At 39.8% G+C, this 27,273-nt stretch overlaps 3 protein-coding genes across 7 annotated transcripts; 2 read left to right on the top strand and 1 right to left on the bottom strand.

Annotated features, from left to right (window-relative positions):
- Positions 1-429: 429 nt before the first annotated feature.
- Positions 430-7,388, bottom strand: rmi1 (RMI1, RecQ mediated genome instability 1, homolog (S. cerevisiae)). The gene is made up of 9 exons (XM_070546461.1): positions 7,248-7,388; positions 6,655-6,847; positions 5,445-5,555; positions 3,807-3,956; positions 3,265-3,335; positions 2,953-3,076; positions 2,759-2,861; positions 2,461-2,626; positions 430-1,666 (listed from the first exon to the last, which is right to left on the bottom strand). Exons 2-9 carry the CDS (start codon positions 6,814-6,816, stop codon positions 598-600), a joined length of 1,956 nt encoding a protein of 651 aa, XP_070402562.1. The 5' UTR covers positions 6,817-6,847; positions 7,248-7,388; the 3' UTR covers positions 430-597.
- A 211-nt stretch (positions 7,389-7,599) lies between these two features.
- Positions 7,600-19,128, top strand: hnrnpk (heterogeneous nuclear ribonucleoprotein K). Of its 3 annotated transcripts, none has more exons than XM_070546463.1 (17): positions 7,600-7,670; positions 8,512-8,582; positions 8,760-8,856; positions 9,207-9,304; positions 9,547-9,603; positions 10,502-10,545; positions 11,875-11,947; positions 12,165-12,278; positions 12,535-12,663; positions 12,929-13,254; positions 13,597-13,647; positions 15,110-15,149; positions 15,870-15,882; positions 16,239-16,271; positions 16,784-16,851; positions 17,208-17,377; positions 18,458-19,128. In XM_070546463.1, exons 3-17 carry the CDS (start codon positions 8,799-8,801, stop codon positions 18,486-18,488), a joined length of 1,305 nt encoding a protein of 434 aa, XP_070402564.1. In that variant the 5' UTR covers positions 7,600-7,670; positions 8,512-8,582; positions 8,760-8,798; the 3' UTR covers positions 18,489-19,128. The 3 variants fall into 3 exon arrangements, with proteins under 3 accessions (XP_070402564.1, XP_070402563.1, XP_070402565.1); XM_070546462.1 differs by having other exon boundaries at positions 8,793-8,856; XM_070546464.1 differs by lacking the exon at positions 16,239-16,271 and having other exon boundaries at positions 8,793-8,856.
- A 324-nt stretch (positions 19,129-19,452) lies between these two features.
- qng1 (Q-nucleotide N-glycosylase 1) lies at positions 19,453-27,262 on the top strand. 3 transcript variants are annotated; one of them, XM_054731522.2, is made up of 7 exons: positions 19,453-19,558; positions 20,386-20,593; positions 22,142-22,292; positions 24,409-24,521; positions 26,015-26,158; positions 26,364-26,559; positions 26,636-27,262. In XM_054731522.2, the coding sequence occupies exons 2-7, from the start codon at positions 20,408-20,410 to the stop codon at positions 26,863-26,865; spliced, it is 1,020 nt and encodes a 339-aa protein (XP_054587497.2). In that variant the 5' UTR covers positions 19,453-19,558; positions 20,386-20,407; the 3' UTR covers positions 26,866-27,262. The 3 variants fall into 3 exon arrangements, with proteins under 3 accessions (XP_054587497.2, XP_054587496.2, XP_054587498.2); XM_054731521.2 differs by having other exon boundaries at positions 19,476-19,590; XM_054731523.2 differs by lacking the exons at positions 19,453-19,558; positions 20,386-20,593; positions 22,142-22,292 and adding an exon at positions 22,924-23,059.
- The last annotated feature ends 11 nt before the right edge of the window (positions 27,263-27,273 follow it).

Below are 27,273 nucleotides of genomic sequence, written 5' to 3' on the forward strand. Positions count from 1 at the left end.
GTGTGGCTCCAAAACCAGATGAACTTTCACACAGACGTGGTGGAAAATCTGGATTAAACAAACGCACAGAAGTTACATAAGAACAGCACAAAGAGTTTTTATTTAAATCCTGAAAAATACACAAACAATTCATTAAATTTAACATCAAAAAGCACGGACGAGGCTCGTAAAGGAGAGGAGTAATCAAAGCTCAGAGCCTATGATTTCTTTTCCGTTCCTTTCATTCTCCACTGGAGAGGTTTATTAATGACCCATGCTGCCCTTGGCTATTCAATCATTTTTCAGCCAGAAGTAATGGTGGTGTTGAATGAACGCAAAGACCGGCAATTCATTACAGCAATCAGAATCCTCCGTGTCCATCCTCTCATCTCAACTCCTTCCTTCAGCTAGTCTGTGTGGTTCCACTGAACTAAAGAATCATAACTGGTAGTTATTAGTTACGGATATCCAGTTAGAAGTTTGCCACTTTATTTTTCTGTAACCTGCAAAGGATGCAGCAGATTGTAATGAATAAACAAATGAAACTCTTTAATGACAAATAGCAGAATGGCCCCATAGAGAAGATGGGAGGCAATGCAACATCATTTCACAACCGTTTTATTTTCTTCGCCTGTGCTCCAGCTCTTGGAAGACCCTCTCACTAATGGGCTCGGCCTTGGCCACCACGGCTCTGCCGTTCTCTGGTTCCATGACGATCGTCATGATGCAGCACATGTCAACCAATTGCTCCTGACATCTCCTCATCCCACAGTCTAGCTCACCTCTGCGGGCAGGGTCGCGCTTCAGGGTCATCTTCTCTGCCACGGAGAAGCCTAGCAAGTCTGTCAAAACCTGGTTGGATAGCTCCACGTCCAGGTAACCGGTGCCATCAGATATTGTAGCAGAAACACTCCAGACGCCATTACTACTGCTCAGTTTTCCCCGGAGAGTCACAATGAAGGCTTTGATGTGGATCTCGATGGTCTGGGGGTGCGGTTTGGACATCAGATCTTCCAGCAGGCATAGGTATGTGAAAGGTGTGGAGGTCAGAGTGACTCCTGGAGGTGTGCTGGACATAACTTTTGTTGATGAGCCTGAGATGCCGGTAACGCTCTCTTTGTCTCTTCTAGGTTCCTCTTGAACACAGAGAGGTGTGTTTCCTCCATTACCATCTTTAATTTCTTGAAAAAGGCAGTCCATGTCCTCATCCATGTAACTGCTCACATCGTTAAGCTGCAACTGGTGAGACTGCTCTGAAGCTGCAGAGGATTCAAAAGGCCTCGCTGGGTGGGATGTTTCTCTGAAATGTCCCTGATGGTCTCTTTTCTGCGTGGCGGATCTGAAGCTGGATCCTTCGAAGGTACCTGAGCCACTTGAATCGAGTGGTTCAAACGGAGCAGTTTTGGGTTGCGAGGCTCCTTTTAAACCACCAGTATTCCTTGAAGAGGAAGTGTTTCTGTGACCGCTGTCTTTGCTGGATGCTATGTTTTCCTGAAAAATAATGCCGTCTAACTCGTCCAGAGGAAGATCGTCAAAGTCTCCATCAGGAAACTCGTCACCTGCCAGATTGTCCTCTTGGCTGCTTTGATGAATCGCATCAGAGTCTTGTTGTTCACTGCTGGGAGGAACTTGGACTCTGTTGCTTTGGATCAATCCACTTCTATGAGAGGGGGTGGAGATTTCACTCCTGAAAGACACACATATTATTAGACGGAAATATCTCACAGACAGAATACACATTTAGTACAAACCTCCTTGATTTGTTCATTTACTTACAGATTTTTGCAGCCAAAGTGCTGCAAAATGTAGCAACATTTAAATATATGCATAGAAGACATAAAACAGAGACTTTATAAAGAAGAGAAGCTGTAATTTAGACCCAGCAAACATAAAGTCCAAGACAAAGGTCTAAACGACTGGTAATTAAAGCATGAATTAGCGTAGCTTTGCTGACGTAACCGAAAGAAGCATTTCTGAACAACAGAGATAATAAAAAAAGCATCAAAAACATCCAAAACCACATTAGATTTGGACTTTTTGGGAAAGTCTATGCTTCAATTTTACATTTCTGTTGCATTTTGATGATGATGAGTTGTGTGGTGTGCTCACAGAACCACTGTTGATGTTCTCAGTAGAAATCCAACTAAACAAAAAACTACTCAGATTTGTGAAGTCAACAGTTTTCACACACAGAAGCAGTAAGCTTGTAAATATTTATTTTTGTTGGCCCTAAAACTCACCCAGAGCTCCCAGCATTACACGCCGATTGGTCCAAACTTTAGTGTAGAGGATTGTGTGCTTTGAGTCTTGCAGAAATCCGGCTGATTTGCAAGATTAAACTGCAACTGTCAAGTGCTTCCTAAACACTTTCTCTAAAGATGGACACAATCCCAGTGTCAATAAACTGTACAACCGCCCCGTAGCACGATGAGAGGAGTCCCGCCAGCACAATCGGAGGCTGTGCCTTCGGTAAGCACTGACCTGGATGGGAGGAGGCTCCTGGAAGACGGAGTTGAAGTTTCCTGCAGGGTCTCGTAGCCGCTGTCTCGAGCTGGTCCAGCCTGAAGAACGTCAGCCTCGCCTTGCTCTCCCAGACTGGCCAGAAGCTCTTCATCATCTACCTCCAGGTCCTCCATTTCCCAGTTGCCTTTAATGTAAAAGAGAGGCGTTTTTATACAAAGCAAACCTTTCAAACCAATTTGCAACCTGAATTTAAAGTGGTTTATGATTTTAAAGCTGTAATCTAGTTGCAAAGATCCACAAACATTCCTGGATGTACCTTGTTGTTGTGCTACTGGAACCTCTGCCACCGTCTCCTCCTCCTCCTGCTGCTGCTGCTGCTCTTCTTCAGGGAGACCCAGAGTCCGACACAACACCTTGCCCTGTCACAGTAGTAGTGAAAAGTGTGTGTTCAGCACCCATAAGAGATACGACAGAAATTAAAAAAAAAATGCTTTTATTTTTGTAGTTTACCTGATTGTTCCTTTCCACCAAGTCCTCCACCTCCCCACCCAGAACCTTCACGTTGGATGGACCCAACAGCAGCACGCCAAGTCTGGAAACCATCTGTCCCTGCAGCTGCAGCTTTGCACCAGGTCTGGTAAAGTTAGCAGCTTTTTTTTTAGTAAATCAAACAAATTTTCTTAGAGAAAGAACAAAAAGACTCAACTTAAATTCACGTATCAAAAATAAACTAAAGCTGTGAAAAATGAGAATATCCCTCCTGCTTTTAAGTGGCGGATGCAAAGAAACTAAACAGTTCTGTAAGGAGTTTTAATCTCTAACCTGAGTGCTGAACTGAGCGCAGGGATAGACTGATACTCCATGGCCTCCAAGCTCTGGACTCCATCTGTTACCTGCAGAACAGAGACGCAATGAATTAGCAGGAAAAAATGACAGTGCATATTAATGCGTGCAATGTTTTTGCTGCAAAATTGCATGAGCGTCTATGAGCAAGTCTGCTTTATTTTCCTGAACTAAAAAAAAATGTTTTGGTCATTATATCCATTAAGTCTTTTTTAATGCCTGTAAAACTAAAAAACTTAAAATGGTCTGAGAATCAGTAGAAAAGTAACAATAAAACTGTTGCTACCTTTTAAATCAACACCAGCACTGCAGCAAGTTTAAAACTTTTGTAAATATTGCAGTTTGCATAGAATAAATGCTGCTAATTAAATTGTATTGGTTGACTTGGCTGTAGTGTGATATTTTTTCCATTTGTATTTAATTTTGTGTTTGTAAGTGCTCTCCCAGCTTTTTAAAGTTAACGTAACCATTAAAAAGAAACACATTTGCTACACCAACTACATTTGGGGAATGCTTCTGACCTGGAGTAGCAGCATGCGGTTGGGTTTGGCTTCCCATGGCCTCTGAGTAGCCTGTGTGACAGCGGACACCTCGTCATTGCTGCAGTCTGTTCCTCTCCACTTCTGCAGCTGACCGTATGCAGGCTGACTGATGTCCAGCAACGAGTCAACCTGTAACACAACCAGACCTTCGGTTGGGGTTCATCCAGCCGGGGCAGAGATCTGCCACGTCGAACAAAATGTTCAACAGTCTATAGCCTCCTTAAGATGCATCCGTTTTGACTGTAAATTGCTTTATTTTACTAAAAATTTGTCTCAAAGGTTTCCAGTTACTGTCAAGGTTAAAATGAAACCCAGTGATGCTAAATTACAGCAACAAAACAAGGTTTTCTTTTTCCTTGAATTCCACAGCCGATGTGGTTGTGTTACATTTTTCTGCCAAAAAATTTTTTTAAATAAAAAAGAAAAAATAAATTGTTTATATCTTCAAAACAAAACAAATCCTACTAGATATTTTTTTGTATTTGAACTTTTAATAATTTTCTTGCTTTTTCATCAAAGTTTTACAATTCCATTTATGCTAAAGAAAAGATGGAATTAAGGTCAGCTAAGGATAGCAAAAACAATGTTTGTGCCGGCTAACGACAACATTTAAATGTTAAACTAATCTAAAAGGAAAAAACTTTTTTGGCAGAAAAGAGTGGAAAATGTTTGTTTTTAGGGTCCCTTGTGAGAAGGTTTTTTTCTTTAAATCAATAAGAAAACATCTTTTAAACTTTTTTTTTCACTCAAACCATCCGAATTTATAACATAAACCAGCGTTGACATGGAAGTTCAGATTTACTGAAAGTTCAATATAGTAAATGTGTTTATTTCTAATGTGAAACTGAGCATTTTAACTTAAGAAACTTTGAGGTTGGGGTTAGCTATAAAACATGAGTTTTTATTTATTTATTTAACTTTTTTTGTTATAATGAAGGTCACACAGAGCAGTTTCCTGCTTCTCCCCCCTACAGGTTGAAAGCAGAATTACAACTGTTGTGACCAACCCTGCTAACGCTAACAACAAGCTAACACTAACAGGAGCCAACTAATATGAAAATAAACCACAAAGTCAAAAGATCCACACTGTTGGACAAAACTATTATTACTTACAGGTCCAGTAGCAACAAAGCCAGGTCACCATCAGTCTATGATTGTTGTAACCTCCTTTAGCTTCCTCAAACTAGTGTAGGCCGTGCTGATGTTCACTTCAATTGTAGCTTTTTGCTTAGTCTCCAAAGACATTACTCTCTTACTTTTACTTAGAGGCTCTGCCATGATGCTTTTTATTGATGACTGGCGAACTGAAAATGCTAACCACTAGAAACACAGCTCACAGCCGTAAAGCAGGTTAAGAGCGCCCCCTAGGACACCTACCTGCTCCACATCGATCAAGTGCGGTTTTTTGTCGGCAGAGGACCACAGAGCGGTTTCAAATATGAAACTGGTCAAGTTTCTAACCCAACAATTACTGAGATCAATGTTAACGCTCTAGCTTAAAGTTTTAAAAATATCTATGTTACTTTAATATTTGAACAAAGCGTGAAAATTCAGCAAGAGAGCAGAAACTGCAGAAAATTAATTAAACCAAATATATATTATGAAAAAAACCAGCACCTGGACACAGAAGAAGCCACGGAGTTCTGTCTTCTGGGCCTGAGCAAGTCCTTCAGGGAGAACCGGGTGGTCCAGGTCTCTCAGATCAGTCAAGAGCCACTGGTCCATAACCTGAAATTTTGCATCAGAGAACTTTAACGTTTAGAGAAAATCTGTTACTTAAAGCAACACCTTTCTGTCGTCGGCTACTTTTGACGATGTTGATTTCACGGACACAAATAACCATCTAATAATACCACACCCTAGTAGATCACCAGTGGTACAATAAACCCTTAAATAGATCCAGTGATGCAAATAGAAAGGTTTGAATTAGTCAAAGAGAGAATCGTCATTATCCTAATCAAAGTGACTCAGTAGTGTCACCCCCCCCCCCCCTCCCCTGCTCAAGCAGACCCAAAATCTGGGGGACATGTGCGCCATTTAAATGAAATGATGTCACAGTTATCCTGGAACCATAAGGAGAGGATTTGTCCCCTGACAAAATTAAGTAATATCTTCCTTGGATGTCTATTTAAACAATAAATAAAAGACAGACTCTGGCCATGGAGGGACACAGCTGCTCAGCAGCAATATTTCAGTACTGTGGCGTATGAAAGACGCGTCAGTGCAAGAAAACATACCCCACATGACGCCACCACCAGCTGGTGCAGCCGACACCCGGCATGATGGATACATGCTGTTTACAACAAAAATTGTTCGCTGCTATAAACATGTTGCAATAGAAACCAGGGTTTTTGAGATCAGGAGATGTTCTTCCTCTCCTCAATTGTCCAAATATGTGGAACATTATCTACTAAAGCATGATTTCATCCCAGCAGCTGCAACAACAAAAAACCCCGATCTTGAGCTAATAATTATCCAATAGTAGAATTTCATTCGATCTACAAAATTTAAAGACCAACCGTCATCTTTGTAACCGAAATGCTGTTTACTTTTTTTCTAAAACATTAGCTATTGGTTTTAAACGATTTAACAAAGTTAGAATTTTTATTTTTCTTAATCAAATTAATTTGTAAGATTAAAAAAAACAATTAGATTATTTAATATTTATCTCATGTATTCACACATTTAATCAAGACACCCATTTTAAGTAAAGGCAAAAAGTAATCAAAGTGTCCATCATCAGAAACGATGAGATAGATCAACACAGCAGCTGAATGAATTAATATCTTTTGACACAAAGTGTGATTCACCTAAATGCTGTATCTACCTGTTGATTGATTTGCTGTTGGGACAGACGATTTGCTCCTCCAGCCTCCTCTTGAAGCCACTTGACGCAGGCTTGGAGCCAAGCAAATGGCACCTGGACATGCCAAGTGGACAGCAGCCAGGCCTGGGTAACATGTACCCTGGAGTGGGTCTCTAGGGGCATCCTCTTCTGAACTGCGTGTGGAGTCTTTTATCTGACAACGCAGGCAAAATGATGATTATCCAGTTAAGATGTTCCTTACATTTTCTTATTAATTATTGAAATCAGAATATGATTGGGAAAATATTTTTACTGTTAGTTCACTAATTCTAGATAATTATTTGAAATTGTTTGCTGAATAGTTATATACATATTGCTACTGTGTTGCATTGTAATGTAAAAGTTTAAATAACCACATTGTAATCAATTTGACATTGCCTGGTCTTAAAATCTGGAGGAAAAGTGGCCTTAAAATAAAAATTATTCATTTGTTATTACATTTTATCAACAAAGACATGACAATGTATTTATAGTTCAAATCCAAAGCAAACGAGGACTGAAATGACAAGGAGCTAGTTCTAGTACGATAAACAAAATCTTTATGGATAAGTTACCTTCGCAGTGTTTTGGGAGCTTCTTCCATAGGGTGCTAAAGGCGCCAAAGTTGACTAACACAGTACACTAGCGACAGCAATGCTACGCCATCATTGCTTTAATTTATACAGCCACGACGCCTTTCGAGTACAAAAGCATGCCTGAAAGTCTAAACGTTTGTGCTGTATGATTTCTAGTAGCAACATTTACATTTCATACAGCAGTTTTCCTTACGAACTGAAGAACAGACTCGCATCCGGAAACAGGTTTTTCTAGTCACCGTCTAAACGCCCATTAACTGCGATTGACAGATATTCTAGCCAATTAGAAATGGTAGGAAATTGATTTCTCTCCAGTTCAACCAATCAGCATGCAGTCTTTCGACTCGTACGTTTCAGGTTCGGAAGAAGAGAAGAGGGGCGAGCGAGGTAGTCACGCTGCAGGTTAGTGTTTTTGACGAAAATGTGCATTTCTTTTCATGAACTACGTTTAGTTTCATGTGGTTAACGTTTATTGGTGCTTCACAAGTTACCTACCTTAAAGTCATTTCACGAACAATCGCTCAGTTTTTTGTTGCGTGCGGTGCAACGTTACCTAACTAGTTGGCCTGGCTAGCTAATGCTCATCCTCGGCAACATGGCGAAAGTAGCTAGCCGCTAGCTGGAGCTCGCGTTTGGACTGGCAACATTTAGAATAATTCTTAAAGAAGCCACGTTGGGATGGCTACATCTCGTGTATGCGACTACATATTTTATATATTTTGGTCGATATGTTATGAAATATCTCATTCAAAACTGCAGACGACGTTCCGAGCTAGGTTGCTAAATACGTTGCTAGAGTTAGCTCCGACGTAAGGGACGGCCGCCAAATTGGCTTTCGTTAAGCAGGTCTGCTTTCGGTTTGATCACTGTCATTGAGCACTCTGTCAGCGTAGTTGTCATTTACCAAACTTTAAATTGATCAAACGATAGCGTGTACCTTGTTCTGAACTGGTAAACGATGCGGTTGGATTTACGTGTGTGGTCTTTTCATGAACAGAGCGTTGAAGTGGAACTGGTAAAGTAGTCCTAAGGCTGCCGTTGTGGCAGCGGATATAAGTTTTATCAGACAACAATAGTCTTCATTCGTTGATTATACAATTTGATCACAGTTCATCTACCATCGATTTATCATATATAACACGGGAAGTAAATAAAATGCGTGCAAACAAGGTATTTGTTTAATATCCTGCTGTTTGTTAGCTGTTTCACATCATAGTATTAAAGAAACCTCTCCCCCTGACAGGTTCCACAATCTGTTTGGTTCTTCTTTTGGATCCGCCTATCAACACGCCCTTGTCCCTGTAATAAATATCGGTGAGTCTCGGGAGTCTGACGGCTTCTCTACTACATTGCTCATTCGTGAATAGACGAATCTCACTCATACAGCCTGAAACAGTGTTTAATTTTCCCCCTGCCACATTCTCAACATGTCAGCAATCATCAGCAGCTCACAGGGGCTGGTTTTCTGCTTCTCTGCTACCTGTATCCCAGGTAAAGGGGTTCCGTGTTTTCTTCCTTTTCCAGAAGACCATGGAGACTGAAATTGATCAACAGGAAGATACTTCCTTCAGCAACTCTGAGTCTAATGGTAAAAGCCTGATAGTTATCCTATTTTTGTGTCGTCAACCCGCCCTTTTTTTATTTGCTTGAATGTGCTATGTATTCAATAGAAAGAGGAGAGCAGAGTTTCTCTGTAAACTGTTCTAATTTTACCTATTTAATTTTTAGTTTCTTAAAAACTATTTCCAACACTGACCAACATATTTGCATATTTAATCCTAAAAGTATACATTTTAATATTTAACAGCACAAAAAGAGGTGGATATGTTTTGCATAGCTTGCAAATAAGATGCTTTTTTGTGATCTTGAGTAAAATGTATTTTGCTTAATGCCGTCTGTTGCAGAGTTATCAGTGTTTTCTTTATCTCCTTATGCCAGGCAAGCGCCCTGCTGAGGATGCAGATGAGCAGAAATCATTCAAGCGCTCCCGAAACTCCGATGAGATGGTTGAGCTCCGTATCCTCCTGCAGAGCAAAGTAAATCAGCTTTTTACGTTGAATTCTTATACCATCATTTCTATATCTTGATGATTATTGGTGTTCCCACAGTAATTTTTTAATAAGACCTTTTACTTTATTGTCTTGGTCACTTTAATTTGTCTTCAAAAATTGTATTACTGTATTTATGAACATTGTGCTTTCTTTTGTGAATTTTCTCTACTCTTTAATTACCATAAAACAGTGTTCAGTTTATAAAGTATATACAATGTTGATTGCAGAATGCGGGAGCTGTGATTGGGAAGGGTGGGAAAAACATCAAAGCTCTGCGTTCAGATGTGAGTACATTTTTCATTACACCTTTAATTTTTTGGTGGTTCAAGATTTTTCTATATTCTCTTTATTGGCCTCTTAGACCCAACCTTCTTTATCTAACAGGGGTTTTACATGTTCTTTTGATAATAATTGACACTTTTGTACTTTTAATGGTACTTCTATCTCTATAAACAATGGGTGTAATTGGCTGATGTGTTGATAATTAGCTTTCTATTCATTGAATCTTATGGAAAATCACTTGGATGGTTTTTTACATTTTTGGTCATATGAGCAATATTTCATTGTATCAGCTCAATTGGCCCTAGACTAAAAAGTCCTATTTTCATGTCACTATAGTTTTTTGGCTAATTTTTTGTAACGCACATGTGACGACCTTGATGGTCTTGTTAATCAAAAGCCTACAGGCACCTGACAGTTTGTAAGGTCACATGCGGCACCAGTGAGCATTATTTTTGTTGAACACAGGCTAATTATTAAATCTTTCTCTAGACCTTCAGTTTGTTCTTCCCCTCTTTGTCACTGTCTCTGGTTTGTTCCCCAGCATTGATCTCTTCGTGTTCTTGATATATCATTACCCATTTTCCAGTGTCAACTATCTCCTCTTCTCTCTTTGACAAACCAATCTCTGAGAGAATCAAATCAAAGTCACATTTCAACAGTGTAGAGCCTGTATATTAAAAATGTATTCCTCTTCCCTCTCCCTTGTTTATTATTTTTACTCTTTACTTTTTTTGCCCACATCCTCCTCTGTTGCCCATGTTCTGGATGGCCCCTCCTGCGCCCGCCCACCTGACACCCCGGTTGGCCCTGCCCATTATCGTGCCCTGTCCCTAAATGGGCGCCTTACTTGATTGACATCTGTGCTCGAATGGCCCTGGCCCCTGCCCATGCCACGCCCAGTACAATGCCAGTGTGTCAGTCCCAGACAGCAGTGGGCCTGAGCGGTATGTCCCTAAGCTCCTCCCTCTCACTGCCTGACTACAGGTCAAATAAACAAGAAGAAATGAACATTAATCCTGCCTCTTAAATCACTGCATTTAAACATGTTATTTAAAGTTATTATTAGCTTAAGCCTAAATGCAATGTCCAAAATCTGTCTGTTTTCATGTAAACATGTCCTTTCTTTGCCAGTTTGAAGTTAATTTATAATTGAAATATAAGTTGGTGTTCTTAGGGTTATTCCACAGTCCGTGTTAAAATATGTGCTTTAATCTTTGCTGTTTTATTCTTAATTAATAAGCATCTGTCCTACATACCTTTTTATTCATTTTCTCTTTGCAAAAGCCTCAGTGTGAATATTATGGTGTTCTTGGTTTTTCTCCTTAGTTTCATGAATTCGCCTGCTTTTAGCCCCATCTCATTCTTTCTTTGTGACGTGTTTCTCATCACAGATATAGATTGTGCATCTATTCTCAAATGTCAAGCTAAAATTAGGAGTTTAATTATTTTTTTTCCACCCAACTTACCTCTAGATTCTTTGTTTTAATTTCCTTGATCCATTTAGAAACATCCTTTCCAGCGATGGCAGACTCACTTTAGCTTGGAACCATCTGCTCTGTCACTTTTTCCCTCATCTGCTTAGTTTGTTGCTTCTACGTACAAACTGCTCAAATTCTGTCAGTAAATTCTGTCGATAGGTGGGTGCAGACAACAATTTTAATGACTATTTCTTTGTTAAAATCGTCTCTAAAATCAGCCTGGGTGATTCTTTATGACACAAAAACAACTTATAAGTGTTTTTATTCAGTGTTCAGGACCTTGTTTAGGGTTTGTTTATAGTCAGTCTTTGTGGTGTGCATCCACCAAGCAAAGCTTTAGGATTTTAGAGTTCCTTCTGGCACTGTTGGTGCTTATTTCCTCCTTAAACTCCACCTCCCCCATCTTGCTCCCCCAATGGTCACAAAATGCAGTTTCTTTTGTTTTTGGATCCCTTTTATTTGTTCCTATTTACTGCCTTTGTCCGTACAAAGAAGGCTTTCTTTTCACTGTATTGTTTCTGTGCCAGGCTTTTGTCAATTTCAACGTAAAATCATCAGACTTAGCGTATGCTTAGAAAATGCAGTACTGCAACATTTCAAATAGCTCGTTAATCTGCATTTGTGACAGAAGTGGCTGCGTTTTATTTATTTATTTATTTTTTCTTCTAAAGCTCTTAAAAGGGGGCTGTAATGAACTCTATAATCTGAAATGTTGTTTTCTTCCCCGCGGGATGCCTTGTTGGCTCCCCAATCCCACCCTTTTTGTGTTGCTTTGTTGGTGGATAAAATCTGAAGAATCCTGAGCATCAGTGCTGATATTGACACTATTGGAGAAATCCTCCTGAAGATCATCCCAACTCTGGAAGAGGTGAGAGGTGTCTTAATTTTTATTACGGCTTAAAAATTCACTAAATAATATAAGTTCAAGATGCTTTCAAATTAAACCCGTTTTTGGTAAGTTGTAATAATTATCTCCACTATTTGAAATGTGTTTTTAAAAATAAAATGTTGTTGTTGTGACATTTTTTTTTGTATTGATTTACAAATGTTTAGTTTGTCTGAGTGTTTCTCGTGTCCCCCTACAGTACCAGCAGTACAACGGCGTGGATTTCGACTGTGAGCTCCGTCTGCTGATCCATCAGAGTCTGGCCGGCTCCATCATTGGGGTGAAGGGTGCAAAGATCAAAGAGCTCCGTGAGGTGTGTGCATTCTGCATTGTAATCTGCAACAACCTGCGTTGCCATAGTTGTCAAAAATATTTTCAATTTTAAACTTGGGCTGCAATGGTTATCATATTTTTTAGTATTTAGCTTTGGTTTTTAAAGGCAGTCTTTTGTTCAGTGTTGTTTGCCTTGTGCGAGAATTCTTTATTTTTCCTAAAAATTAAAATAAATATAGTTCAATTGTTTTTTCCCCTCCATAACCACGTGTGTGTGCCTTCATCTGTGTCTCCAGAACACAAAGACTAGCATCAAGCTGTTCCAGGAGTGTTGTCCCCAGTCGACAGACCGTGTAGTGCTGGTTGGTGGTAAAGCAGAGAGGGTGGTGGAGTGTATCAAAACGATGCTGGAGCTCATTGCTGATGTAAGCAGGTTTTACTCCATTCATTTACCTGCTTGTGCTTTACCCAGGTTTATTTAAGTGTGTATTTTTTTGTGGTTTTTTTATTTATTTATTTTTGTGTGTGTGTGTGTGCGCGCAAAAGTGATTCATTGCTTTTTTTTTTGTGGTATGAAAGTTAGTTTTTAAGAATTGTTTGTACAAAAATGATTTTGCATTTGCTTAATTGTTTTTATTAATGTCTTAATATATCTCCAGTTTCACATATTTATTCTCGTCCTTTTTTCAGGCTCCTATAAAAGGCCGCACACAGCCTTACGACCCCAATTTCTACGATGAGACGTATGAATACGGTGGTTTCACCATGATGTTTGAGGAGAGGGGGGGCGGCCGCAGATCCATGGGAGGCTTCCCTATGCGAGGAAGCAGGTCTAGCGGTGGGGATCGATATGACAGAATGCCTTCCAGTAGAGGTGCACGTGGACCCCCTCCCCCTTCCCGTCGTGACTATGACGACATCAGTCCCCGCCGAGGTCCCCCTCCACCCCACCCTAGCAGGGTTGGCCGGGGCAGTAGCCGTTCACGAAATATGCCAATGGGTCATCCATACAGAGGGTAAGAGATGTCTGTGCCTCTTTTTCTGTAGTTTTTAGCTCATGAAGAAGAAGAAACTTTGAAAGCTTTGTTGTTTATTATTCTTTATGTTTCTTGTGTTATTTATAATTTTCATCTTTATTTTCTCTGTAAATGCAAAACTGAAGTTATTACTATTTTATTTCCTTGCTAATTGTGTGTATTCACTAGAATTGCATTACTGTGAGTTGCACTGATTAAACTGAGCTCAGTATTTTTCTTAACTGTTGCAAGTCTTGTGAAAAATGGGAATACATTTTCACTTCATTTAAGTGTGTGTTCATCATTGTCCCCCCCCCCCCCCCCCCATTTTAATCTCCACAGCCGAGAGGATCGGTACTATGACTCGTACCGTGGCTCTGATGACAGATCAAGGTTAGTTTCTGTCTCCAAACTTTTGACAAATTCTATCAAGTGGGGATGCTCGATATATCGCATCAATATCGGCCAATGTTGGTCATTTTTTCACATCTATATCCGTTCGATTGGTGACACTGGGCTGATATGAACAACTGATATTTTTTCCATCGTGTGTGTGTGTGTGTGTGTGTGTGTGTGTGTGTGTGTGTGTGTGTGTGTGTGTGTGTGTGTGTGTGTGTGTGTGTGTGTGTGTGTGTGTGTGTGTGTGTGTGTGTGTGTGTGTGTGTGTGTGTGTGTGTGTGTGTGATTTCAAAAGCTTAAATATCAGCGTGTGTATGCATATCGGTGTCGGCAAATATTGGGTTATCAGCCATGGCAGCGATATTAATATCTGTATTGGCCCGAGATTTCAAATCGGTGCATCCCGATTCCCTACTATCACACACAAATCCACATTCTGCACTTCTGTTTTGTTTAATCTGCTCCTATCAGAAAATGGTGCTCTGTAAAAACATTTGCTAGTGATGATGCTTCTGTTGAGTGGCATGTTATCCCATAGCACTTGTTAGGAATAGTTTACTTGTGCTAAGGGCTCACAGTTGTGACAGAATATTTTTCCACAGTTTGTAAAAATGGTAAATGTTGAGGAATGCCCGGATATTCCTCAATTCATTGAGTTTTATCCAATGTCATTTATTTATATGATAAACCAATTATTATTATTATTAAACTGGTATTATGTCTTCAAACCTTTGCTCTTGCATAATTCTATTAATACCTTTAATCCTATACATTGATCTCCGTTCACATGCTCTTTCGATGTTGTTACAGATTATTTTGACTTTTTAAGGTGGTATTTTATGTGTCGTGTCAAATTAAAAAAAATTTACAAATTTTTAGTTTTTAAGTGATTAAAAAATTTTAAGATATCCTTTAAACCTGTAAAATTACAAATGTTATTTTTACTTATTTTAACAGTTATTTTCTGGCGGGAATTGCAACTTCAGTGCATCATTCCTAGAAACAAAATCTTATGACTAAATGCAGGCTGTGGAGTTAATCACAGTCTCTAGTTTTACATGAAATTGGCATTCATGCAGGCATGTTCTTTGCAAACCAAAAGAGTACATAGTAACTCCTAAAGCCGTTCTAGCGCTAATTCCATTATTTGGTTTGAGTCTTTAGGGGGGAAGCAACAGCAGCCCTTGGCTCTGATCAGAATCACCACCACCTGTCACTCCTCTCACCATAACACTGTCAGAGCTGTTCCTGTTACTGTGTGGGAAGATGGTTGAGAGAAAATGTGTTTATACTGTAATCTTGCTCAGCGTGTGTGCAGTTTGACCTAGACCAGAAATTTTTTGTGGAATGTTGTCAAGAATATTTTTTCTTGGCATTTTCTATTTCTTTCTCTCCCAACCCACATCTTTTCTCTCTCTCTCTCTCTCTCTGGCTGCGTTCCTCTCCCCGTCACCAGTGACAGAAGAGGCAGACCGGATCGCTACAGCGATAGCATGGTTAGTGACCCTTTGCTAAATACATGCAGCCTTGATACTAGCATCTGATTAGGTGCGAGTGTCCTCAAGCTAGCAGTCTAGTCGCTCCTAGCACTTGACATAGTGCTGTGATTGTCCATTGTCCTGCCTTTATATTGTGCTTTATTGGGAATACAGTCATAGTTGGTTGCTTGAGAACATCCATGTGCATGCACTCATCTGAGCCCCTAGCCAGGTTTTGCATGGTGCAAACCATCTCACCAAATGACCATAATCACCTCTGCCAGAGACACCCCATAATAACCAGCTGTAATTCCTCTCTTACTGTGTACATTTCATGGCCAGCCTGTTTTTCCTGCAAAGAGAGAGGGGATGTTGGGAGGGTGGAGGTGGCCATGGTTGGTTGCTAAGCACTAATAATGCTTTCTTGACAGACTGGAAGGTCTCTTTCTCCCTCTATCTCTCCCTCTCTCTCTCTCCATGAGACCTGGCAGGATACTGCCTGCCGTTGCTCAGCAACAGCTTTTTGAATCTCCTGTTGCCCTGGTAACAGCAGCAGCTGAAAATGGGGGGATGGAGGGAGGGAAAGAGGAGGAGTCTGTCTTGGGGATGAAAACTGGGTGGCTTTAGTTGAGTCTACTCCATGGGCAACACTGCTGCACACATGCCTGCTCCTCTGTCTGTGTAGAAGACTCAGATGGGTTGTACTAACACGGCTGTGTCTCCGTTTGTCTTTTGCAGAGTGGCGGATATGGTGAGTGCTAAGCTGAATTCCATTTTTTTTTTTTTTCCTCTTGACTTTTTAAGAATGTGGTAACAGACTGTTGCGTGTGTAAGGATAAAGGCCTTGGACATCCATCCAGCTGTATAGCAGCAAATTACAACTGTTTATGAATTTAACCAAGACAGGAGTTATGTTCTTTCTTTGAAACATTTTATTTAAATAAAGGATAGGTTTTTGTTTTACTGATGCATTTTACGACAAGCTAGGATGAAGTAGTTTTAATAGATATAACGAATGCATACAGGGTTGTATATCTTAATCTACTTCAGCCATTTTAATAAAGGTCTTACTGTTTATTATTAAATGTGTTTGTTTCTTCTGCTCAGACAACAGTTCCTCCTGGGATAGCTACCAGTCAAGTGAGTTTACTCACGCAGCCTCCAGCTCTTAGATTATTAATCTTGCATGTATCCATGAAAGATGACTGTATTGGTGGGGAAAAGAGAAACGGTAGTGTGCTGTGGGTAGGGTCATCGGTAGACCGTGTGCATTGATATTTTTTTTCTTTTTTACTTGTATGTATTTTTTTAATCCACTACCCCCCTTCATTTCTTTCTCTGCCATCTTGCTGAGTGACTCATCTGATAGTGTAGGATACAGGCAGCACATTGTTTTACTACAACTTGGCATCTTTGCAATCCAACCAAGCTTTTGCCAATAGTGATTCTCATCTATTGTTTGACTCTAGCTTAGAAAGGATGATCAAGTTTTATTTATTTATTTTAATTGATTTTTTTTTTTTTTTTTGGGTAATGATTTTTGGAAGTGATCAAATAAGTGAATTTCTTTGTCTGACCATCCTACGCTACTTGTTCTAGACTGTTAATTTGGCTTGTGTGTTTTGGTTTTGACCTTTCCTTCTTGCCGTCAGGCGGACGTGGCTCCTATAATGACATGGGCGGTCCTGTTATCACCACACAAGTGACCATCCCTAAGGATGTGAGTAACTGATCTAAAATAGTTGAAGGAATATATTTTCTCCCACTTCGAACTGAAAGAGTACTAGACCTAATCATGATGTGGAGTGATTATCGATGTCTCACACCTAGCCTACATTCTCCAGCACTTGATAAAAGCACACATGTTGTGTAAATGACAAAATATTTAAATGATAAGATTTAATGTTTTGAATGCTTTTTATCTTTGAAACATTTATTTTCTGACCTTATTTACCAGTCAGGGTTCACTCTGGTTTGATCTTCCATGTCTTAAAGCGCCACATTTTGGGTGCTTTTTTTATTTTTATTTTTTATTTCTTTGATCACCATTTCCCCCTTGGGTCTCTTCACCAACAGTTGGCTGGCTCCATCATTGGTAAAGGGGGTCAGAGGATCAAACAGATCCGCCATGAGTCTGGAGCCTCCATAAAGATTGATGAACCTTTGGAAGGTTCAGAAGACCGGATCATTACCATTACTGGCACCCAAGACCAGATCCAGAACGCCCAGTACCTTCTGCAGAACAGGCAGGTTCCTAAACAAGTCATTGTGTTCTCAGGAGACATTGAATGTCTCACGACAGTGTTCTGGTTTTAGTATTTTCTCTTTAATTTGTGCCATCCAGCATCTTTTTTAACTATGGCTGTATATTTGAACAGTTAAAAATATTCCCCAAAAAATTAATTTTAAAGGAACTTATAAACTGAGCTGAAATTACTTATAAAGTGCTCAAAAACCGTAGCCTTGTAGTGCAGACATGCTAGAAACAATTTAAAATAATTGACAATTATTGTAATTTCCTTTGAAAATGAAATGATAAATTTGACGAAGCCCTCTGAAATCTCATCCTAATACTGTGTTATGTAGTTCTGTTGCCTGCTGTCTCTTCACTAACCCCCTTCCTTTCTCCCCAATGCAACCTTCAACTACTTCAAACCTTCCTCTTACATGAAATGGCTGTGAAGGATTAGGCATACTTGATAAAAGCACATTTTATTTATTTATTTTAACAAGGATTGAGTAACAATTTGCATTGACTTGTATTTGTCCAGGGAATGTAATTCATAAAGAGAAAATAAAGAACAAAAATGTCTATTTGCCATCAAAGCCGTTTCACTGTGAAGGAGGGAGTGGATTGATTCTTCCCCTGGCTGCTGCTGTGTGGAAGACTAGTGATTTTGTTGTTTTTAGTTAGATTAAATGACAACAAATCACAGTCTGCCAAATAGCACAGGCTCCTCCTCTTCTGTCTCCCTTGGCAACCAGTAGGCACGTATAATACACACTACTTCCTTGTTGATGCCATCTAAGCCTTTTCCGAACGCTAATACATCTGTAGATCTGTCTCATGAGTAGTGTAGTGTTGCCATGGTAACTAACCATGCCTGCCTCTTCCTTCCTGTTGTCCCCTTTCAATGTACCACACCTGTTTGGACATAAGAACTAACGATACCTCTATTTTCTCTTGCTCTTCCTCACTCATCAGATCTTCCTTTTCTCTCAAGTTTCCATTCTGCCATATTCGCGCAGCCATACAATTATACTGTCACTCTTGGGTTAATTTCATCTTTCCCAGTTTGTTCATTTTTGTGTTGTTTTTATTACAGTGTGAAGCAGTACTCTGGTCATTTGCTGTAGATCCAGGAGGCTTGGATCAAGACTACTCAGATTGACTTCCCTCTTCCTCTGAACATCCCCTTCAGACTATTACTCTGGATTGGTGGTGTCTTTTTTATTTTATTTTTGTATTTTTAATAAGATGTCCAACATTCCTGTGCATCGAAGAAAATGTAGATTACCTGCATTTTAGTGTGTAGTTGCGTAGTTTGTCCGATTTTTCAAATGTGAGACTTCCCACAGATGAAAATAAACAACCTTTATTTTTGGATTTCATTTATGGCTAAATTGATGTCTGTGTACATGTGTGCTTGTTGGGTATGTGAGGTTTGCTTTGCCTTCTGTAGTCTGCCTTTTCACATTCAGTTAATGCCATATTACCACTGTTCAACATGCAGAATGTAAGATTTTTTTCCCTCAAGAACTCTTGGGACTTAAACTGTGTAGAGTTGATTTATGCTGGGAGTTGTGTAACAAAATAAAACCTGAAACATTTGAATAACCTCAACTGTAAAACTGTGTTGATGGCTAAAGATTTAAGTCTTTTTTTTGGTTTCTTTGACAAATTAACATTTCTACTTTGTCCCTGGGAGTTCCTGTTTGCTCACCATTATGTGGGTTTCATGTTGTAAGAGAAATAAAGATGCCACTTTTTACTGAATACTGTTTCTTGAGCGGACAATTTTGATATTGTTTCTGCAGTTATTTTTACTAAAGACATTTTTTCCAAATACGGTTTTTTTTGTATTCGGATTATACTTAAGTTTTTTTTTGACAACCATAAAATTGCATATCTAACATTTTCTATCATATTTTACTATTATGAGTTATTGTTTTGTCGCCTCGTTCTCCACGTATTTCAAAACTAACCTAAACTTGCGTTAGCGCTTTTGGTATTTGCTAATATGCTAAATTCGTTAACGTGTGGAGCAGTTTCCTTTTTTTATGAAGAGCTTTGATTGGTTGGTGTGCAAGTCACGAGCTTGTGAACGGAACTCTGATTGGTAAAGGGCTGGGACTGGAGCGAGTCGACTGGGGGTGGTTTTCAAGCCAGAGCCTTTTGCAACAAGACACCGCTTAGGTTCCTCACGGTTAGTTTTCGCCTGTTTCGTGCGGTTGAACAGTAAGTTCATGTCAATAAAGCTGAATATATGATCATTTATTGATCAAAATATTTGTTTGTGAAGTAGTTGCTCCAAAAAATCAACCCAAACTAGCGTATGTATGCTTCTGCACTTTGACCGTGATTCAATGTACTGTTTCGGTGTAACGTTATCAACACGTATCCACGGTGGACACTACATGCAAAAAGGTGTCCTAGTTTCGTGCCTAAATAAAAAAAAAAAATCCTCAACTGTAAAACATTTTGAAAATAAAGTATTGGACCACATATGTGTCTGTCTATGATGGACCAACACACATGCTGAAAAAGCGGATAAAATGTAACAGATTATGCATATTTCATACAATTTTAGGATTTCATTTGAGATCTAATTGCATATTTAAATTGCATAATTTTTTGTATCTTGTCTTATGTACAAGCATGTTCCCTCAGATTGAATTGCTGGGCCTGTGCTTATCAACACACACTGTCAGTTTTCAGTCCAGGGTTTCTTTGTGCATTCCCTAATAAAATAGGAAGGGTGGCACTTCCTTTGAGATGTACTTGTAGGTTGTAGAAGGTTAGTGAAGATTCCCTATGAAAAGGGCACAGCCATTAAACTCACACAGCAGGAGCACAGATCCTGCCTCTGAGTTTTGTACATTTTTAACTACAAGGCTATTTAGCAAACTAATGAGTATGAAAATGCCAGGAGGCATCTTAATTTTCCATTTCCACAGCTTCACCTGCTCACTGCATTAGCATTCATGCATATTTTATGAATGATTGTTGCTCATGTGTGTTTTTTCCCCCCAGTTGTTTATCTGCTCCACCCATCATGGAGAAACCTCTGTGTCCCAGAGAGTCAGGGCAGTTTGTGTCAGAACACAGTCGAGATGTGTTTATTGAGGAAGGAGGAGTGCAGGAGGTGGCGGAGATGCTCTACCGCCTCCGACACAGTGAAGCCCTGACAGCCAGCGGATGGAAGAAGGCAAATCCATTGGCTCTGTTGCCAACATCAGACCAGGGGAGTTCATAAAGCGTCAAGAGTAGAAACATTTCATGATTTTTTTCATGTGTAAAATCAATGAAATAAGGTGCATTATTAATAATTTGTGTTGCGACTGATTAGTCATGAAACTGTAAAACCAGTAAACTTCCTTGAGTAATGAAAATTATTAGAAAATGTCAAATATGTTGAAGAAAAAGTAAGTTATTTAACAAACTGATCAATAAATTTAAGCTGCATTTAAATAATAAAAAAATAAAGTAGAGGTTTATAAATTGTACTAAAATGTAGGTGAAGTAATTTTAAGAAGATGGGGTATTTCTTCTTATTGCGCTAAAAATAAAAATATTTTGATTAATATTCAGATCCACTGTTTGAAAATCTAATATGGTTGGAGAAGGTTTAGTAGAATAATAATTTTTCTTGATCCTGATTAAAAATGTGGACATGATAAAATGTTAGAAATGTGTATTTGTGTAGTGTAGTCTTATATCACATATAAATCTTGGTATGAAGAAAGAAAGATATTTGATGAGAATGGTCTTTTTTTAAAGTTGGTTTAAGTTTAGTTGTTTTTCTCTTAACTAAAAAGAGACATTTGAATTGATATTTCTTGATTAAAGTATTGCTGGGTGTTTTAGCAGTTAAACTAAAGTAATTTAAAGCAGATGAAACGAACTTGTGTTTAAGATAAACAACATCTCAATAGTGCCAACAGTAATATTTTATTATATACTGTGCCTACCTTTGCTCTCAAAGATTTCAAATAGCATGATATATAACAACAATTAATACGAAGAAATTAATCACTGTTATTTATCCTTTAAAATAATCATTTTCACCCTGACTAAAATCTATTAGAAAATACAAAAAAAGTAAAGAAATATTCTCCAGGTTTAGAGAACATCTAGATTACTGTGTGACAAAAACATTAAGGTATGGTTCACTGAAAAACTTTTTTTAATGATTATTTCTGATTATAATTGGTCACTTGAGTTTTTCATGCAGGCTTTACATGAAAATAGTCTCCTACATCTATTTCCTGCATTAGCTTCTGATAGGTGAAATGCAAGGATTCGAAAAGCCTGAAAGATCGACATCAAACGGTCCCTTGGTTCACCCATATGAGATGGCTCTTGTTGGTTTAGCTTCCAGAAACAACAGAGAACGTCTGGGCTAGCAGAAGCTAACCGTTAGCATTAGCAACTCTGCCACATGGCAGAAGCTCCTCCAGGCATGTGTCATTTGTGGAGATTAAACATCCATGTTGCAGAGCAAACAGAGTTAGTGGTCGAGTCGAGTTGCTGTCATCCAATCCAAGAAGTCCAAATATCAGGAAATAAGACTAAGTCCTGCCATGTTAAGCCCTCTTCTGATGTGACAGGCTTGTATGTGCTGAAACAGGCGTTTCAGTGCTATTTTTAGCCCTGAGTACGGCTTTCAAGGCATTCATTCCTACCAGAGACCACCGCAAATATATTGATTAAATGTGTTTTCTGTAGCCCTTGAGAAGATTACCTTCTATTTGCTTTTTTTTTTAATGGTTTGTGCATTTTCTCACTGCAGGCCTTAAACTGGGTGTTTGTGGTCGACACCATGAACTTCTCCTTTTGGCCTGAGAAGGAAGCTGAGCAGTGTGAGGTGACCTATAAAGGCACGACTTATACGGGCTACATGACCCTGTGTGCCTCCATCACCAGGGCCGTGGAAGAAGGTGAGAGCGCCCCACTATAGTACTAAGTACTGAGATGTGCTTATTTAGTTGTAAACTGATGCAGCATGAGAACGTCTAACCTAATCTGCTGTAAGATGCAGTTATGTGAAGAACGTAGCTTTTTTTTTTTTCAATTATGCAGAAATAAAAGATTTGTGACTGACAACAGGATGTGATGCAAAAGATACAGTATATTACAAGTTGTTTTAAATTTACTTTTAAATTATTGTGTAAAGTAAATAAGAAATAGTTTTATTATAGACGGTGTGGCAGTTTGCCAGTCTGGTTATTTAATTTTATTTTTGTCTTACCTACTTCCATATGTCATTTCCTCTGTGGCGAGCGCGTCTTTAAAAAGGGGGGGGTTGACCCTATCAGGTGTGTCTGATTGCCCCGCTGACAGTGAGAGGGAGAGACACAGACCAGCGAAAAAGGGAGGATTAATAGAAACGAGTAGTGTTGAAAAAATAACGAGAATATTTGTGGAAAAAATGACAAAACGGAGGAGAGACAAGAACACCGTTCCACAGTGGACATTAAGAGAACGGGATGGCCGTTTAGGTGGGAAGCGCAGCTGTTTCGCCTGGGTTCCACTTCTGAGTCGGGCCTGTCGGACCCCGGTGCTTACGTTCTTCTGCGAGAACCACGAGACCCATTGGGAGAAAGTCGGGTTCCGTGAATAAGAACAATACTGAGTTTGACTGTGAGAGTGCCGCCGAGCACGGAGCGGGTATTGGTGGCTTCCCCGTCGCTGACACGAATGACTGGTTAGTGAGGAGGACCCATAAGCTTTTACGTTGTATGTTGTTGGGTGTGTGATGTGAGTTGATGATCGAGTAATTTCTGGTTTAAGTTCTCCTTTGAAGAAGAAGGGTGCAGACTATTCTATGTTGCATCCTTCGTAGGAATTTTGTATACATCAAGGTTAACTAATCACTGTACTTGATCTTATATATTAGGAGAGAAACCTGGCTGGCACCCCACTCCTTGATGAACAAATTCGTTACATTCGTTATTGTATTGATGTCCTTCACTTAAAGAGCAAGTCACCCCCCAAATAAACTTTTTTTTGCTGATAAACTAAATAAACGAGTGTCTAATCGCGCTACAGACACGTGTCGTCAATAATTTGGCACTTCAGTGCATCTTAGTTAAAATTTAAATATTCTGCCTAAAACTGTCAGTGTTGTGCCGTTGTCAGGTAAAAACTCTGAACTGTATTTGAATTTAAATCTGCCACCGCTATTGGCTAAGAGGTATGCTATGATGTAAACCGGTACATTATGATGTCACAATGCTGTTGTGAGCCTGTGTGTGTGTGTGTGTGTGTATTTGTTAGCAGCTCCGCCCTCTCGGTCTGCCAAGCAACAGCATTTGTTGAGTTTTTCAAACATGAAGTGGGAGTGGAGTTAGACTCAGCAAGTCACCCCCTACCAGAGTCTAACTCCACTCCCACTTCCTGTTTGAAAAACTCAACAAATGCTGTTGCCTGGCAGACCGAGAGGGCGGAGCTGCTAACAAATACACACACACGCTCACAATGGCATTATGACATCATAATGTACCAGATGACATCATAGCATACCTCTTAGCCAATAGCGGTGGCAGATTTTAATTCAAATACAGTTCAGAGTTTTTACCTGACAACGGCACAACACTGACAGTTTTAGGCAGAATATTTAAAATTTAACCAAGATGCACTGAACTGCCAAATTATTGACGACACGTGTCTGTAGCGCGATTAGACACTCGTTTATTTAGTTTATCAGCAAAAAAATTTGATTTGGGGGTGACTTGCTCTTTAAGCTCTGGTTTCTTGGAAATTGCTTGAAGCTTCTCTTGAGCCTGAGCATCATTTACAATTAGCATGAATGACTCCGGATCTGAATCAGTTTTGTCTCTTATGAATTGGCTTTCTTGTTGTGCTCGTTATAACTATGAGACATTCACGCAGAACGACGCAGGTAGCCTTGTGCCAGAGTGTGATTCTCAAGGGCCCGACAGCATGAGAGCAGAACTAATGATGTCATCGAGTCTAATGTGAAGAAATTGAGACCGTGAGACTGTATACGTTTCTCAACAGCACATTTCTTACATTAATTCCCACTCTCCACAGGTGTACCAATTACTGATCCCAAGTACTTCTCCCAGATGAGCGTGGAGGAGTTGGGACTTGTCCTTCGATCAGACAATGAAATAGCCATGCCCATGCTTCAGGAGCGCCACCAGGTCCTAAAACAACACATTCTCACTCCCAGCGCGTCAAAAACAAACGCTCGGTCAGCCACCCTCCGCCTCAGACCCCTGACGCCAAAAGTGCCCTTTTTCGTCACTTATGTGCGAAAAGGGGGTTTCTCCTTTCTGACTGCAGATCCCAATGCAGCGTTACACTGACGCGATGGGATGTCCGCAACCAGGGCACCAAACAAGCTCATTGTACCTCACCCTAACCTTATCCTCTTATTTAACCTTCTCCTCACCCCTATCCTAACCCTAACCATCTTGCTAGCGAACACATTAGTGATGTGTCGGTCGCTCTAAAAGCCGGCTCTATGAAGTGAACGGCGGGAGCCGCCTCGTCATTGGTCGGGTTTGGACCGAGCCAACGCGAGGGGGAGGTTTCAGCTACCATGGTGGAGGTTAAAAGCAGAGGGTATTTGTAACCTCCCCCTCACCAGATGGTATGTTGTAACGTTCCCCTTGGGCGGCAAATAGGAAAATTCTCAGTCAGAATGCATGGGAAACAAACGCTTGATCACAGTGAGAGTAACGTTTTAGGTAGCAGGAGGGTTAAGGTTAGGATGAGGGGAAGGTTATTAATAGCAAAACGTTAAGGTTTAGGTGCGGTTAAATGAGCTGGTTCGGTGTCGCATCAGCGGGCATCCCATCGCGTCAGTTTTACGCTGCATTAGGATCTGCAGACAGAAAAGGGGAAAAACCCCTTTTTGCGCATAAGTAACGAAAAAGGGCACTTTTGGCGTCAGGGGTCTGACGCGGAGGGTGGCTGACCAAGCGTTTGTTTTTGACGCGCTGGGAGTGAGAATGTATTGCCTAAAATAATCCTGATCGATATATTTCAGCTAGGGAAGGAAAAGGAATTGTTTTGACTCTGCCATCTGAGCCAATTGCAGCAACAAGATAAAATGATTTGCAAAAACTAGGTGATAGAAAATAAACCATGTCTAGCTTTTTGTAATTTTATATTATTTGGCTCCGTTTTGTAGGCAGGATCTGATTCAAACAAGTTGTTATTGGAAAATGCTGTTCTTTCAATAATAATAGTTAAAATGTCTGGTTTCTACACTAAAGGGAAACAATGGAATCTTGTATTAAGAAGTACTTTTGTGTTTTTTTATTGTTAATGACAGTAAATTAACCCATAATGTTATATTGGATGATAGAAATGATTAAGTATCCCTGACTTTTTCTAAAGGTTTACACGTGACATATTTCTGCTTTTGTGTTTTTATTTTACGAAACTAATATCTTAAATTAACACATTCTTTCACTAGTTTTTTCACCGTTTTGTGAGTTTTAATGTTTTGCTGAATGTTTTTATTTTATTTTGCAAATAAAACTGATGTTTTTACTCAGAAAACAACTTTTTTTAATCAGACTTGCAGCGTTACAGTTGCTTCATTACTGTGATAAGAAGAGAAATTGGAAGTATAGCTCCTTACCTCAGTTCATCATAGTAGCTAAATCTGACTCTTTCTAGCTAGGCTCTGACTGAGGGCGGCCGCGTACTGCTGGAACATGGGGGAAGTTTTCGGAGTTTCATCAGCCAGGCAGGAAATGACGCCCAGAAGATGGTGGAGCTCATTGTGGAGAAGATCCCGTCCTACAGGGATGAGGCTACGTATGAGGTCAGAGTTCAGAAGGCAAATTAAACGTGGAGACGTGCAAAAAATAGTGATCCAGACAATTTTTGATACTTTCTTATATTCAAATTTCTAACATAGAGAGCTTGAAATACATTGTGATTTGAGAGTTCCACCCCCTGGCCAAAGGAAGAGTTGCAAGCACAAGAACAGGTTTATATTTGCTTTTCTCTGCTGTTTCTTTTTTCAGGGCAGAAGGATCTCTTTCTACAAGCGAGCTCAGATCTTAGTGGCAGATTTCTGGGGTGTGATGGAGGCCCGGGGAGAGGGCAGCATCACTAACATGGACTGGCTCACCATGTTTGCAGACTACAGGGTTCCTCAGGCGCTCGTCTACTTGGGAGTACTAAGATACTCGGACACGCTGATGCAAGTACTGAAGAACGGTGAGACAGGAGAACATCCATCCTCTAATCTGGACAACTCATATACTAATAAATCGGTGAATTTTATCTCTCTCAGGTGAACTGCTGCTTTCTGGAGACCGGAGAGAAGTTGAGATCCGAGGTTGTTCCATTTGGTCCGTGGAGCTGATCAAGGAACGCCTTCAGAAGCTGGTGCAGGAAAGAGATGGACAGACTTGTGACATCAACGCCACTGTCATCGACTTCTACCTGTGGCCTTTCGCCAAGGAGCACCACAAAGAGATGGCTCACATTCCCATTCACCACACTCGCTGTATTTACTACTGATACTGATGGGAGCAAAATAGACCATAAATCACAGGTTGCTACTTTTGGCACAGATTCCTGTATTTCTGAGATGAAACGAGCTTTACTGTAGCTGTAATTAAAGCTGTTAGGATGGTACAAACAGCCTGTTAAGTCAAAACCAATTGAAATGTTGTCTGTATGATATAGAATGAATACATCACACTATAACATAATTGTGTTTTGACTTTAATAAGACACATCCATGTCAGAACATTTAAAATAAAATGTGGTTCTCAGATTGTGTATGTGTTGGATTTGAAGTGAACGCTGCAGTACACTAATAAGAATATTTCCATGACATGACAAGGTGATTGGAGGATAACTCCCACAAAGGTTGTTTGTTTCAAATTGTCAAATAAAAATAAATCTAGTTTAACGTTATTGTGT

The sequence above is a fragment of the Nothobranchius furzeri genome, chromosome 17 (assembly GCF_043380555.1).
Source record: "Nothobranchius furzeri strain GRZ-AD chromosome 17, NfurGRZ-RIMD1, whole genome shotgun sequence".
In the NCBI taxonomy this organism is placed as follows: Eukaryota; Metazoa; Chordata; class Actinopteri; order Cyprinodontiformes; family Nothobranchiidae; genus Nothobranchius; species Nothobranchius furzeri.